At 42.1% G+C, this 16858-nt stretch overlaps 1 protein-coding gene across 1 annotated transcript; it reads left to right on the top strand.

Annotated features, from left to right (window-relative positions):
- Positions 1–12928: 12928 nt before the first annotated feature.
- Positions 12929–15672, top strand: LOC310781187 (C-X-C chemokine receptor type 1-like; the record flags this gene model as incomplete). The annotated part of the gene is made up of 2 exons (XM_083641740.1): positions 12929–13030; positions 14605–15672. Exons 1-2 carry the CDS (start codon positions 12959–12961, stop codon positions 15670–15672), a joined length of 1140 nt encoding a protein of 379 aa, XP_083497866.1. The 5' UTR covers positions 12929–12958.
- Between the last annotated feature and the right edge of the window lie 1186 nt (positions 15673–16858).

The raw sequence follows: 16858 nt of genomic DNA, 5'->3' as shown, positions 1-16858 counted from the left end.
AAACCAATTGACGAACATACTCGTCCTTGGCACTCAATGAGTTAACCCAGTGGCACTCATATTCTGGTTTATTTCAAGAAAAACATTTTGGCTAGTGGAAATTCTAATTGGCTAGTAACTTTAAAATCTAGCAGCTATATTGACTGGTGATCAAAAGTTAATTTCAAGCCCTGCAGGGAGAGCAGGTGGTGACATGGGAGTGAGAAAAGGAGTCAATCTAATCCTAATGTTAATTTAAAATGAGATTTTCCTATAAATCTGGCTTCAAACGACCAAAATCTTTATATGATAATAATAATAATAATAAATGCTGGTGATTCACAGATGTACGTGTGTGTGTGTGGTGTGTGTGTGTGTGTGTGTGTGTGTGTTGTGTGTGTGTGTGTGTGTGTGTGTGTGTGGGTGTGTGTGTGTGTGTGTGTGTGTGTGTGTGTGTGTGTGTGTGTGTGTGTGTGAAGGGGGAGGGGAGGAGGGGGGGGGCGCCAAATCAAGTCTCGCCTAGGGCTCCAATATGACTAGAGCCGGCCCTGCGTCTGTGTGTGTGTGTGTGTGTGTGTGTGTGTGTGTGTGTGTGTGTGTGTGTGTGTGTGTGTGTGAAATTGTGATGGTAATATCATGACAATGGTATTGACCTATTTGTATGACCACAGTGTTTCTAATCAATGCATTTAGTGAATCTCTGTACTCACCACTCTACACTAGCAGGCAGAGGCAGAAGACTGTCAACACAATCCAACCCATCACGACAGGTACAGTATCTCAACACACACGTTTACACAGCCCTCAACACGCAGCAACACACACACACACACACACACACACACACACACACACACACACACACACACACACACACACACACACACACACACCTGCACCCTGACAAGCAGAGAGGCTTCAGATCAACCACAATCTGTGATTGACACATTTATAGTGGTGAAGCGTTCCCTCTGCTGTCATGGAAACTGTGTGGCACCACAGGAAATGATGCTGTCATGTGCCAGTAAAGAGATAGCTGCCTGTGATCCTGCAGAAACAAAAAGATACAGTAATAATTATAGCTGCTGCGCAGCAATGGGTCGTGGCCGGGCAAGTCTCAAGGCTTTGAGCTAGAGGTCTTCGGGTATGCCCGACCCCCGAATACCCGAGGTTCCGACCCGGACCCGGCCGGGTCTGGGTCCATTCAAAAGAAGTGCCAAACCGCTTGACCAAACCCTTAGAAAGGTCATAGCACACCTGTCCTCAATAAGCCGCATGTTTTGAGTTCGGGCATGTCTATGTGGCGCAGAAATTGTGGGGGTTATTACGCGCCAAAAAAGTGGCTGCTGCGCAGCAATGGGTCGTGGCTGGGCAATTCTCAAGGCTTTGAGCTATTATGACATCACAATTGCTCGAGTGACATCAGTGATGGCATCACAATTGCTTGACTGACTGATGACCTCACAAATACAACCTAATTGCCAAAGGTAATTAAGGTAATTAGGCTATACACGGGGCCAGAATTCAACGTTTTGATGCACTGTGGGCTCAATTTTTGACAGATCGAAAATCTGGTTTGATACTTTTGTGTAGAACAGTCTAACGATGCAGATGCTGAAGTTTGGTGTCGTTTGAAGAAGAAATGTGGGAGGAGTAGGGTTTAATTTGTTTTTTGCAGTTTTTGCAGTTTTGCGGTCTTTAGACTTCATAATTGGCCATAGGTTGCATGTACAAAAGCTTCCCCTCATTTAGGCGCACATTTCGGTGAAAGTTGCAAAGCCGTAGCACGTATGCCTGATTTTTTATGAATTTTTTAAGTTTTAAACTTTAGACGGTCGCTGTAGTGCCACCGTTAGGACTATTGGCCCCAAATTTGTGTCAAAGACGTTTGGCATGGGACTGGACCTTTGTGCAAAGTTTGGTTAGTTTTCATCCATGGGAGGTTGAACTTCCCGGGAGGAAGAAGAATAATGGCAAATACAAGAAGTGGCCTGGCCGCTTCGCTGGCCCGGCCACTAATAACCTTTATTTAACCAAGTTCACCCCACAGAAATTAAAAGTATGTCTTTTTCAAGAGACCTGCTGACCAAGAAAGCAGCAGCATAAAAAAAGAAAGATCGCAGAGCAAAAACACAACACTTATAAAGACAGGATACAGTTGAAGATAATATCAAAGCATCAGATCGATGGAGCCTTTTCACCTCTCACTGTGGAAAATATGCAAATATAGACGACGGTGAAAAGCTGCCGGGTTCACAGAAATGACAGAATGAATGAAAATGTGATTTATCTTGACATTTAGTCATTTATGAATCTTTCAGTGAAAAACTCGTTTTTCTGCGTATTTCTGAGACAGGATGTGCCCGAGTGCAATGTTACGTAGGTGAAAGAAGGCACTTCTTGACCTTATGTGGGAGATGAAGGACAAATCCTGATCAAAAGTCCTTACGGTGGAGAGCAGGGTAATGCCGTCCAGAGTGTCTAATATCATTAGATAATGTTTCTATGAGGGGTTTATGGCCAAGCACAATATTTTGTTTTTGTCCAAATATAGAAGCAGAACATTGCAGGTCTTTCAGGTCTCTATGTCCTCAAGAGAAAAAAAAAATCTTTCTTCTGCTCACAAGAAGCCAGGAAGCAATTAGTGAGACAAAAAACAGGCATTTACAGGGTTAGATCACACATTAAATGTTAAATGTTGGTCACTTTGTAGAGTTAAGGATACTGATGGCACTTGGGAAGGACTTCTTAAATACATTTTTATTTGCCAGAGGCACTCTATAGCGCCTCCCAGAGCTCAAAGACCCTGTTCCGACCTGGCATTTAAATGGCCCAGTTCTGATCTTTGACGCTCTGATCTCAGTAAAGAACAGGTCTGAATGCACCCAATGCGCATTGAGATCTGATTGCCTCAAGCCACCTTAGGAGGTGGCCTGGGCCACATGTGGCTGGATTCCCGTGTGTGTCTGAACAGCAATGTGTCCTAGGAGGCATTAAGGACAACCTACTCTACTGACCTCCTCTGCATAACAAAGCGAATCCTGGCTCAGTTAATGACATCATTATGCAACTCTCTCCTAACATTGATTATTTCTGAGCTCAAATTAAACGGTAATCAGCTCTGGGAGACCTTACTTTTGTAATACACTATAGAATAAAACATGAAAACATGCTATTTTTATTTTATTTCTTTATTTCAATAGATTTACTTGAATGAAACATCTTATTTCAGAAGAAAGTGAAATATTATTAAAATGAAATATTATTGCAAAAGCAGTTTAGGCTATATAAGATGTATTCTGCTGGTTTACAAACTTTATTATAATTTCCCCTTTAAATGCTAACATTTTAAATTATTGCAATTAACAAAATGCATAGTTGACAAAACCACACATGCACGTAATTAGGATTTCAACAATTTATTTAGGATTTAACAGTCGAAACATGCAATGCGGACATAACAGGAGAGAGTGAAAGCTATGAGCGCCTCGTCAAGCTGACATTGGAGTATGTATGCTTAGACGCCATGGATAACATCCCAACTCAAGCCTACGTTGAAGCATGTTTCTCACTTCTGTTCCTCCTCTCTGGTTGAATGTTTGCTCATCACTGAAATCACCTGCTTGACAGCATTGTTCTTCACCATCCAGAGTACATGTAAACCATAACACCTTGATAACGTCTTGATCTGTACAGGCATACCTGCACACCTCTAACCTGCCATACTGTAGTGCAGAGCCTTTTTATAATCAATTCTCGAGTGGTCAAAAATGGTTACTCCTGAGTGAACAATGGTCTAAATTGCTGCTCTCATTTGGCTCAATTGGCTACTAAATGCACTTTTATCCAGCACTTTTTAATGCAATTTTTACTTTTTAATATAATTGTTGTGTAATTGTTATATTCTGTTTTTACTGACTATACGTGCTATTATGTTGCTGTTTTTTTTGTTTTTTTTTACCCTGTCCACTTGCTGCTGTAGGACTGTAATTTCCCCTTGTGGGACAAATAAAGGATTATCTTATCTTTTTCATACATATATATACACAACCAATTAGAGGTGTGAATGGATGCCGTGGTGTTTTGGTCCCTAAGTTGCCTCTTGACACACACACACACACACACACACACACACACACACACACACACACACACACACACACACACACACACACACACACACACACACACACACACACACACACACACACACACACACACTCTGCACCCTCAACATCAAAGTACAACAAACATCTGACTATGGGGACTAAAGGCCCTGAAAGTGAAATCATAATGAACTTATGTGACTGCTACATTTCACACTTTAGATACTCTTGGAAAAGATAGGTTAATTTATTTAGCATTATCTAATCACTGTTTATTGTAGTTTACCGCAAAGTAACAGGTAACTTTAGCCCCTTTTAGATTGGCCAAAAGAGCCACTAAGATCCACAAACTACTGGCTTTTTCTTCAGTCCAAAAGTTTAGCCGATAGAGCGAAGAAAAAACAGTAGTTTGTTGATATACTGCTGAGGAGGTTATGATCCAGGGGGTTCCTCCATACATAACCCCCCACTAAAAACATGCAGACGATCGTCATCCAACCAGTGACAACAACATCTGAAGTTGGTCCCCGGGCGCTGGAAAGAAAAAGCGACCACTGCCCCTGGCCTGCCCCCTGGAGGAAATAGTCTAGTAGGAACGGGGGGTCCCCGCGCACCCGAAAGATATATTTTTCTAACATAGATTTTTGTACTCCTCAAGGTGTCTAATAAACAAATTTTGTTGTTACCCCGTTGAAATAGTGTCCCATGGGTCCGTTTGGCGGCCATCTTTGCGGGCATATTGCGATGTCTGATGAAAATGGATAAGGGTCATAACTTTTGAACTAGACGTCATACAGAGACAAATGACACCACTTTTCTGTATGATTTCTGCATGAGGAATTGATTGAGAGGGTTGTTTTAATGATTTTAACAGGTTTGGTATAGTAAAACTCAAAAACATTTGAAAAAAGTGTCTAATTTACTCTCAAAATCTTGCAAAAGAAATCTATCTACATATTAGTCCATGGGCCAGAAGGGTTGGGAATAATGCTCATATTGATTTTTGGCAAGGTATACATCTCTAGAGTTAGAGTTGTGTTATCACTCGATTTATAACACCATGCAAAACATAATAGTTGCGGGACTTTTAGGCACATTTGAGGCTAAGTTCATGCAAATCAAGTCTAAAAGCACCAGATTTTGCCCAGCATTAGCCCAGGGCATGCTCTAACAATTGAGCCAGAGTGCCCGAGCTGGTGACCCCCGGGGTCACCATGGCGGCCAAATCCAATATGACCACTGTCCGAAAAAGATTTTGGCTATAACTTTTGAAAGAGATGAGCTAGAAATACAGACTTGGTGTCTATCTTATGTTTTTTGACCATTAGAAAGGTGTTGGAATGCTTATCTTTACTAATGAAGATGTGTGTGGACCCCTAATCTGCATATTTCCAAGATAGCGACTGCCTGAATATGAGTTTTACCATAACTGTTGATGCTTTTAGTAAACTCAGTGTCCATTTTATGGTTTTTGAGTTTTAGAAACACATTGTAATACTCAGATTTATGATTGAATCTATCTATAGCACTCTACTTTGCATAGTAAATAGGCTACCAATATGGCCGCTAAACAATTTTTTTTTTACATACACTTTCACCCAGATTGAGTGTAGACTTGTAAGAATAAGTTACCATCAAACTGGTGGAAACAAACAATCTACAGTATGTATCTTACAGATTTTATTGAAACAATTAGACAAATAGAGTAGAACCCATTCCCATTGATACAGGTAATAGCCAGTCTGTGCATCAATGCTCTCCATAAATGTGAAATGCTATCAATACTGATCAAAGGTGTTTAGAATTTGAACAAAATATTACAATATCAGAAACAAAAACAACAGAACAAAACATATATTGGTGCCTATATGTACAAGTGAGTAGTAGCCTACTTATGTCCATAGGTTGAATTGAGTTAGAAGTGCTCAGTCCTTTTGATTTACCAGGGTGACTGATTTTGCATAAAAGACTTCAGATGACAAGTGGTTTTTGTCAAATATTGTTGTCTCGACCCTCATTGTTGGTACAGGCACTCTTGCATCCACATTGAGGTGCCACGGGCTCCAGCTTTACAGTATTCACAGCACCCACTACATGACTTTTTGCAGACGCAGCAGAGAATGATGACTCAGGCTTTACTGGCATCTGGAAGATGGGTCCAGTAAGGTTCCAAAGTCTTGGTCATGGAGTCCCAGTACCAGCCCCACGTACTGAACTCTGGATGTTTTGCTGGACAGAGGTTGCCTGATTCCAGTAGAAGCTGGCCTGCAGCAGTCCCCATTTTACATGCTGAATCAGTGCATCTTGGGTGGGAGGCAGGTTCTCTTGATGCATTTGAAAAAAGCCAATGTCTAGCATCATCTACTTGGCTGGAGCCACAGCTTTTGCTGTACATGACAACCCCAAGGTGAGGGCGACCAGGGTTTTGGGATGAACTTCTCCTTTCTACCAAGAAGGATGTTATACCTTCCAACAGATCTGAATATGACATATCTGCACTTCAGCCTTGTAACCATCCTGAAGCAGACACTACAGTATAATGATTTATAGCACCTGGCACATGCTGGGCCAGTAGCCATAGAAACTCAGGATCCATACGTCAGACAGTGATGTTGTAATACTTGCAATACGCTTCTTCTACACATTAGGCCTCACAGAGCACTGGATCGGCTTCACATGTGGAAAGTACATTTATGTTCACAAAATCTGCAATGTTCTTGGTCCCCAGAGATCACTGGCATTACATCTCTTCCATGTGCTAAAATTATGTGATACTACATCAGCCTTCCAGGGCTATGGGAAAAGGAGTGGATGGGCAGCTTGGGAAGCAACATGCGGATCTCACTGAGACCGTGGACGCCTTCACCTTGGAGCCTGAACCGATCAACTCAGATGTCGATGTCCAAAGACTTATGGTTGTTGTCATGTCCAGCAAGAGCTGTGTCTCCAGCCAAGTAGATGAAGCCAGACATCCGCTTTTCTCAAATGGTACCAAGTCCCTTGAGAACTTGCCTCCCACCCAAGATGCACTGATTCAGCATGTCAAATGGGCACTGCTGCAGACCAGCTTCTACTGGAATCAGGCAACCTCTGTCCAGCAAAATATCCAGAGTTCAGTACGTGGGGCTGGTACTGGGACTCCCATGACCAAGACTTGGGAACCTTACTGGACCCATCTTTCAGATGCCAGTAAAGCCTGAGTCATCATTCTCTGCTGCAGCTTCAAAAAGTAATGTAGTGGGTGCTGTAAAGCTGGAGCCCGTGGCACCTCAATGTGGATGCAAGAGTGCCTGTACCAACAATGCAGTCAAGACAACAATATTTGATTAATCTGGCTGTGGATATAAGGATATAAACAAAAAACACTTTACACTCAATCTAACTTAACCCCCCCAACCCATGGACATACCTAAGTGTTACTCACTAATTGTTTCAATAAAATATGTAAGATAAATACTGTAGATTGTTTGTTTCCACCAGTTTGATGGTAACTCATTCTTACAACTACAAAAGTGTACAGTATGTAAAAAAGAAATGGGATAGCAGCCATATTGGTAGCCTATTTACTATGCAAATTAGAGTGCTATAGATTCAATCATAAATCTGAGTATTACAATGTGTTTCTAAAACTCAAAAACCATAAAATGGACACCGATTTTACTAAAAGCATCAACAGTTATGGTAAAACTCATATTCAGGTAGCCGCCATCTTGGAAATATGCAGATTAGGGGTCCACACACATCTTCATTAGTAAAGATAAGCATTCCAACACCTTTCTAATGGTCAAAAAACATAAGATAGACACCAAGTCTGTATTTCTAGCTCATCTCTTTCAAAAGTTATAGCCAAAATCTTTTTCGGACAGTGGTCATATTGGATTTGGCCGCCATGGTAACCCCGGGGGTCACCAGCTCGGGCACTCTGGCTCAATTGTTAGAGCATGCCCTGGGCTAATTCTGGGCAAATTCTGGTGCTTTTAGACTTGATTTGCATGAACTTAGCCTCAAATGTCCCTAAGTCCCGCAACTATTATGTTTTGCATGGTGTTATAAATCGAGTGATAACACACATTTAGCTACCATTGGTGCAATGCTCTCACATATTATCTAACTCTAGAGATGTATACCTTGCCAAAAATCAATATGAGCATTGTTCCCAACCCTTCTGGCCCATGGACTAATATGTAGATAGATTTCTTTTGCAAGATTTTGAGAGTAAATTAGACACTTTTTTCATATGTTTTTGAGTTTTACTATACTAAACCTGTTAAAATCATTAAAACAACCCTCTCAATCAATTCCTCATGCAGAAACCATACAGAAAAGTGGTGTCATTTGTCTCTGTATGACGTCTAGTTCAAAAGTTATGACCCTTATCCATTTTCATCAGACATCGCAATATGCCTGCAAAGATGGCCGCCAAACGGACCCATGGGACACTATTTCAACGGGGTAACAACAAAATTTGTTTATTAGACACCTTGAGGAGTACAAAAATCTATGTTAGAAAAATATATCTTTCGGGTGCGCGGGGACCCCCCGTTCCTACTAGACTAATGGCTCAATTCCACCACATTTTACAGCCCTGCACAGCCCGTCACCACTCGGCTCTACTTGCTTCAACCCGATGGACGTTCTGCTTCGACCGCCTTTCATCTGCCCCCGCCCACACCTGGTCGTCCAAGCGACCGCATATCTGCCCTCCACCCATGTCCCGAAATATGCTATAACATAACGTTACAATTAAATCCATACACAGAACTTTTAAACTGTTTATGAAATACTGGTGCCTCTAAATGACCTACAGTGTGTGTGTGTGTGTGTGTGTGTGAGTGAGAGAGAGAGAGAGAGAGAGAGAGAGCAGTGCTGGCATGACCACAGTCCTTGATCCTGGCCTGAGCAGCCAGCTCATAGCATCACAGCATGTTGGGCGGGTGTTACAGTGTACATGGGCAAAAGTGACAATCGACCAGGAGAATGGATATCACTTTGTTGTTAGTCAAAACTCACAAGCGCTGCTAAAGGGGCGGGCACGAGGGACGGGGTTTGCGCTAGAGTGAAGCCTCTACCCCCGCGGCAGAGCCAGGCAAAACCGCGGCTTCACCAAGCGCCTGCGGCCTAGCGGAGCCGACGCAGCACTAACTACACAAGCGCTTCAGAGCAGCGGACTTTTGGACAATTGAAACCACCGCGCCGATTTTATTTCACCAGAGGCGAAGGCAGCAAAACAAAAGACTGATGGAAGAGCATAATAGAAGAGAAGAGTAGGTAAGTAAACTGGTATGCAGCGCTGCATTGACAGTCAGTAGGATAGAGAGTAAACACGATTCTGCCTGACCAATCAGTCGTCTACAATGTTTTCACGTCACCGTATGAACCCGGGTTCGCAGAATAGAACCCCGACGAGGCAGGTACTAAAAGTAGCACGACTCAGCCCCAAATCAAAGCGAGCTGGGCCGGTTTATACCGGTGGGATGAGACCAAAAGTCGAGTCGAGCGGAGCGGGACCGCGCTACTAGCTGCGGTGGGATTGGGCCATTTAAGGACAAGCCTGGATGGGTCAAATGCAGAGGACATATTTCACCGGCCACCGTCAGCATGAGTGTGTGTTGTGGCCGCATGCATGTGTTGTAGTGTGTTCGTGTGACAATAAAGACGGGCTTCCGTCTGAAATCGTGTTTTTTAATCTAATGTGCATTTTTCCTATTCCTATTCCCACATTGCTGGAAACATATTTACTCCACTGGTATAACGTTAGACACAAGACGGGCAGAAAAAGGACGTTATGCACGTATCCGAATCAGAATTATTTTATTAAGGTATGTTTTCACATACTACTGTATAAGGAAATGAATTGGTGGTGTGATTGGTGCTCAAGTAACATGTCATAAGAACAAAGTGTGAGTGTCTGTAAGATCTCTCTCTGCATGTGTTTGTGTGTGCCATGTGCCTGCCCTGCTCGTCTCTCTCCCTTTGTGTTTAGACACAGAGTGTCAAAGTTACTAACAAATATGTATAGGCTTGACAGCCAATGTCATCACCAATCACCATAACATTAGACAACTTTATATGACACCTTCAAATGTTTGTTTAAAAAAGCAAATGATTTATGATTTTCATGTAATTCTTTTTCCTTTTTCTTCTTCTTGGAAAGTCAAGTTAGGCTGACACCGAAGGTCAATTGGCCTTGCCCCTAAAATGATGAAATTCCTTCAAGCCTGCATGGACTCAGGACTCGGACTTGACTCAAATTGAGGGGGACTCGACTCAAACTCTTAATTGGTGACTCGGACTCTGACTCGAGACTCGAGAGATAGTGACTTGACTACAACATTGCATATTATGACATGCATGTACGTAACAATGAGTGTCAGTGTCACGGTTTGGCTTGGTCCAAATCTGTGTGTGTCTGTGTTGGCTCTGTTCTTATCTGCTCTCTACAACTCTCTGATACTAAAGGATTTCCTGAGTCAACCGGGCAGGTATAACTCCTGCGTTGGAGAGTGTGTGTTTGTGCTGAACTACATTGGGGGACCTTGTTTTCACCTTTATTGCTCCCATCACTGTCATCGTAGTTCTGTACATGAGAGTATTTGTGACTGTCACACTCCAGCGTTCGGTGACGGTATAACTGCGAAGAAATCAGAGATGAAAGCAGCCAGGACTCTTGGTATTGTCATAGTTGTGTTTCTCATGTGTTTCTCATGTGTTTCCCAGACACCTGTGGAGAGGCCTCCATGCTGCCACAGACTTCAAAGGGGAAAGACAGCAAAACGCCAACGCGTCACCCACCCTGCCAGACGAACTCAACGCGCTCTACGCCAGGTTCGACCCCTCTGCCAGAGCGCCTCCCCTCCTCCCCCCCTCCTCTCCTACCCCTCTCCATCACCATCAACGGCACAGTGGTGGAAAGGGTGGACAGCTTCAAGTACCTGGGAGTCAACATCCACCAGGACCTGACCTGGGCCGGCCACACCGCCACTGTTGTCAAAAAGGCCCAACAGCGAATACACGGACTCAGGCGCCTGAAGAAGTTTGGGCTAAGGAAAGAAATCCTCAGGGACTTCTACAGAGGCACCATTGAAAGCCTGCTGACTGGCTGCTTCACCGCCTGGTACGGGAACTGTACCACCATGGACCGCAGGGCGCTACGGAGGGTGAGGCGCGCGGCCCAGCACGTAACAGGAGACGAGTTGCCAGAACTGCACGAACTGTATAACCAGCGGAGCTTCAGGAGGTCCCTGAAGATCATCAAAGACACAAACCATCCCCACAACAGCCTGTTCTCCCTGTTACCCTCAGGGAGGAGATACAGGGTTCCAAAAGCACGCACAAATCGCTTGAGGAACAGTTTCTTCCCGCAGGCCACGAGACTCCTTAACATACACAAATAGTGTAGTAGCCGTACTGTACCGTACTGTAGCTGCTACCATTACGTATGTCTAATGTTTAATTGTATGTTTAATAAGGTATATGCTATTTGCACCTGTATGTCAAATACGTCAAATTTAAGATGTAGAAGCACGTCCAAAGTATGCACATGACATGTGCACCTATGTGCACCTATGCGCACTGTCTCTGACCTGTCGTATGTTGTAAACGGAGTCCACAGCACAAGAATTTCACACGTGATACTTGTACCATGGAGTGACAATAAAAATCTTGAATCTTGAATCTTTAATCTTGAGTCACCGGGGAAAAATGTTGGCTGTTTTTTTTTGCCGTTTGAAACCAGATTTAGAGGAATTATTATTGTATGATTACAACAATTCGTCTCTGAATAATAAAGTATTAATAATAATAATAATAATAATATTAATAAGCTGCTGCTAATACTACTACTACAGTGTACTATTAATAATAAAATCATTACTATTGTTAGTGTTATTAATTATTTTATTTATTGTTTAATAAGTATAATAATGCAAATATTAGAATATGAGTAAGAATTACGGAACATTAATACTCATTATTGTATGTTTAGTAATGTAATGATGTACACTACATTTACAAATGTAAATTTATATTATATAGCGCTTCACTTTTCACTGTTGCTTTTGGCCGTGCTCAAAGACACTTTACAAACACAGGATAAAGCAATTTTAATAAAGAGAGGAAATATTAAAATAGATGAGAGAGAGAGAGAGAAAAAAGATAGGTCAAAACCAACAGCGAAAAGGTGGGTTTTGAAGGCTTTTTTTTGAAAGATGACATATGAGTATGAAAGACAATGGTTTGGCCTGTCAGAGGCCCCCTCTGCAGCTTTAGCAAAGAGATACCTGTGATGCTTGTCAAAGTGGATATACATTTTAGGGTCATATTCAGCCAGACAGTGACATAAAGATTTACAATGGTAAGCTTTCCCCCCCTTTTTTTAACCATTAACCCATGCCTTGCACCTGTGTTTACCCTGCCTTTTTGAGACAAAATGGCCACGTGAAAAGGGTCTATTGGCGTAGTGAGATAGGGCTTCCGGTATAGGTCGCATCGCATGAGATGCTTCCCATATGCGAAACACTGAGTGAATATTATGAAATAGAACTGTTGTTTCTTGTGTGTCTTCTTATCAAACCTTGGCAATGTTTTGTTTATACACATTGCACACTGCTAGAAGGATTTCACAATAAACTGGAGTTACCATGGCAGCACAGAAAGTACAGAAAACTGCATGTTAAAAGGAAGTAGACAAACCCACAGATAATATCTGTGGGTTTGTCTACTTCCACCATTCCACTTTTACCAAGTTGTTCCATTTGGTAATTCATTGCTATAAGCTACTGCTCAAACTACATTTGGACTCTTCCTCTCTAGACAAGAATAAAACCCTCAATAAAAAGGTTAATTCTTGATAAAGGCCTTCACATCAAGAAAGGATGAGACTCAAACTTTTCATAGTTAGTGTTTTGAGATTTTTTGTTCTAACCAACCAAGAAGAGGAGGAAGAGGTAAATATTGTAATTATTCTCACTTGACAGCAACTTTTTATTCAGAGCAAAGGAATTATTTTGACACCTGCAACTGTACATAGGCTACTATATTATACCCACTGTACATAGGCTACTACTGTATATTATACTCACTGTACATAGGCTACTATATTATACTCACTGTACATAGGCTACTATATTATATACCCACTGTACATAGGCTACTATATTATACTCACTGTACATAGGCTACTATATTATACTCACTGTACATAGGCTACTATATTATACTCACTGTACATAGGCTACTATATGATACTCACTGTACATAGGCATATTATACTCACTGTACATAGGCTACTATATTATACTCACTGTACATAGGCTACTATATTATACCCACTGTACATAGGCTACTATATTATACTCACTGTACATAGGCTACTATATTATACTCACTGTACATAGGCTACTATATTATACTCACTGTACATAGGCATATTATACTCACTGTACATAGGCTACTATATTATACTCACTGTACATTGGCTACTATATTATACTCACTGTACATAGGCTACTATATTATATTCACTGTACATAGGCTACTATATTATTATACTCATTGTACATAGGCTACTATATTATACACACTGTACATAGGCTACTATATTATACTCACTGTACATAGGCTACTATATTATACTCACTGTACATAGGCTACTATATTATACTCACTGTACATAGGCTACTATATTATTATACTCACTGTACATAGGCTACTATATTATACTCACTGTACATAGGCTACTATATTATACTCGCTGTACATAGGTTACTATATTATTATACTCACTGTATATAGGCTACTATATTATACTCACTGTACATAGGCTACTATAGTATACTCACTGTACATAGGCTACTATATTATTCTACTCACTGTACATAGGTTACTATATTATACTCACTGTACATAGGCTACTATATTATACTCACTGTACATAGGCTACTATATTATACTCACTGTACATAGGCTACTATATTATACCTACTGTACATTGGGAAAATATCAAACTAAAGTAGTGGGGAAATGTCACACATTGGTCAATCAGGTGTCAGTAATCTGCAGTGCACTCATTTGACCTAGATTTCTTTCTGTGTGACTGCTGGAGATGGAGGAGGTGAAAAAAGTATGTTTGCATCAGGTTGAGTCATTGTTAGCAAGTCCAGCTGTCTGAGTCTGGACCAAGCAGTCATTCTGCTGTTTTGTATTGTTGGTTTTAATTCCTCACTGTGCGCTGGGAACATTTCCCAACAGTGACCTTACTTAATACCAAAATACTACTAATATTAACAATTGGGCAAATAGGGCAAATCTGCTTTAATTTGTCGTAGCCCCACATAGTCTAACAATACTTTATTTTTAAATAAAAATTGCCTGGTGCAGCTTTAAAAGATTATTTTACTAATTTCACTGATCAAAATGCTATTCTCTATAGTACCATTTTGTGACTAACAATTAGAACTGTCAATACTGCTGCTACTTCTAGTACTACTACGTGATGATTTTCAATTATTTTCTGTTGTAGATGGATTACGACTATGACATTCCCCTGGACCTCACTCCCCAGTTGAATGGTAGTACGCTTCCCCCGAATGAAGGGAAATCGATCTCCGCCTGCAGTCAAACACTGGATGGAGTGAGTGGCTTGGGCCTGATGATCACCTTCATCACTGTGTTTGCATTCAGCATGCTAGGCAACAGTGTGGTTGTCTATGTGGTTTGTTCTATGAAGAAAGGTAGAGCCAGCACAGACATCTACCTGATGCACCTGGCCCTGGCGGACCTTCTCTTCACCTTCACCCTCCCTTTCTGGGCCGTCTACATGCATTCTGGTTGGATCTTCGGCAGATTCCTGTGCAAGCTCCTGTCAGGCCTTCAGGAGGCGTCGGTCTACAGCGGCGTCTTCCTGCTGGCCTGCATCAGTGTGGACCGATACTTTGCCATTGTGAAAGCTGCGCAGTTCCTGTCTTCCCGGAGTCACTTAGTGGGGCTGGTGTGTGGCATGGTGTGGCTGACGGCCGGTGTGCTCTCCTTGCCCCTGGCAATTCAGAGGGACGCCTTGGAGCATGAGGGTCACAGCCTTTGCTATGATAACCTGACCGGGGAAAGCAGCGACCACTGGCGAGTGGGTGTGCGTGTCCTACGCCACACAATGGGCTTTTTCCTGCCACTGCTGGTGATGGTTTTCTGCTACGGCTGCACCATGGTGACGCTGTATCACTCGCGTAACCACCATAAGCAGAAAGCCATGCATGTCATCCTGGCAGTGGTTCTGGCATTTGTTCTGTGCTGGCTGCCTCGCAACATTACCGTACTGATCGACACACTGGCGAGGGACGGGTCGCTTGAGATGGACTGTGACATCCAGAAGAGAGTGGAATCGGCCCTCTATGTGACCCAGGTGATGGCCTTCTTGCACTGTGCGGTGAACCCTGTGCTGTACGCCTTCATCGGGAAGAAGTTCCGTAACGAGCTGCTCGTGGCTCTCCACAAACACAGCCTCATCAGAAAGAGGACTCAGATGGCTTACAGGAAGGGTTCTGCCAACAGCAGTGGAAGCTCTAGGTCTAGAAATACATCTGTGACCCTGTAAATTACCACTGATGGGCATCTGTTGTGTGTCAGGTCAGGTGGAAGTCATTTTCATTTCCAAGTCCAATTTATCATGAAAAGAAAGTAATTTTAATCCTTCTAAAAATCACTTGACCCAGTGTTTTTGAGATAAGCTACTGTAAGCATGACTTATTACCATGTTTGTAGTTCATTCATTAGTATGCAGTGTAATACTGCATTTAGTAGAGCGGATTAGCTCCCAGAAATAGAGGAATTGTGCACTTTTTGAAAGAAACATGAAATTCCACACATAGTTAGGGAATACCATAAGGTTTATTTTAAGATTGGGAGGGAAGTCAGATTTGACCAAAATTCCAAGATGGCCACCATTTCCCATGTCTAATGTACAAATGTGCTTATAACAATTGTGCACTTCTTCAAAAAAGCATGACTTTTCTCACATAGTGAGTGAATACCATAAGGTTTATTGTCAGATGCGGAGGGAGGGAAGGTGGATTTGACCTCAAATCCAAGATGGACGCCGTTTCCCCGAGTCTAATGTACAAATGTGCTTATAAAAATGTTGCACCTTTTCAGAGAAGCATGACATTTCTCACATAGTGAGTGAATACCATAAGGTTTATTGTCAGATGTGGAGGAAAGGCGGATTTGGCCTCAAATCCAAGATGGCTGCCATTCCCCCAGGTCTAATGCACAAATGTGCTTATGACACTTGTGCACTGCTTCAAAAAAGCATGAAATTTCTCATATAGTGAGTGGATACCACAAGGTTTATTGTCAGATGTGGAGTGAAGTCATATTTGGCCTCAAATCCAAGATGGCCGCCATTCCTCCCTAGTTTAATGTTCAAGTGTGCTCATACCATGATACAAGTTTCTCATATCTGAAAGTATTTATTGGTGAGAGTGTAGGGTCCCCTTGGTAATCTAGAACAGATTTGAAGTGTAATGGTCTTTGAACTAGACCTGGTTGTATGCGGTCTAGATGGGCGAAAAACAATGAAATCTTAAATTTTTTCGATTTTCACAGATAGAATAAAGTTTTCACAAATCTCAAAGTGTTTCTTGGTGAGAGGCTAGGGTCCCCTTGGTAATCTAGCTCAGATTTGAAATGTCTAAATGTAATGGTCTTTGAACTGGACCTGGTTTTATGCGGTCTAGATGCGAAAAAGGAGAAGTTGTGGACCAGTGATGTCATTTGTGTGC

The sequence above is a fragment of the Poromitra crassiceps genome (assembly GCF_964638095.1).
Source record: "Poromitra crassiceps genome assembly, chromosome: 8".
NCBI classification, from domain to species: Eukaryota; Metazoa; Chordata; class Actinopteri; order Beryciformes; family Melamphaidae; genus Poromitra; species Poromitra crassiceps.
Note: the sequence above shows the minus strand (reverse complement) of the source record. Positions and strands in the feature narration are given on the sequence as shown.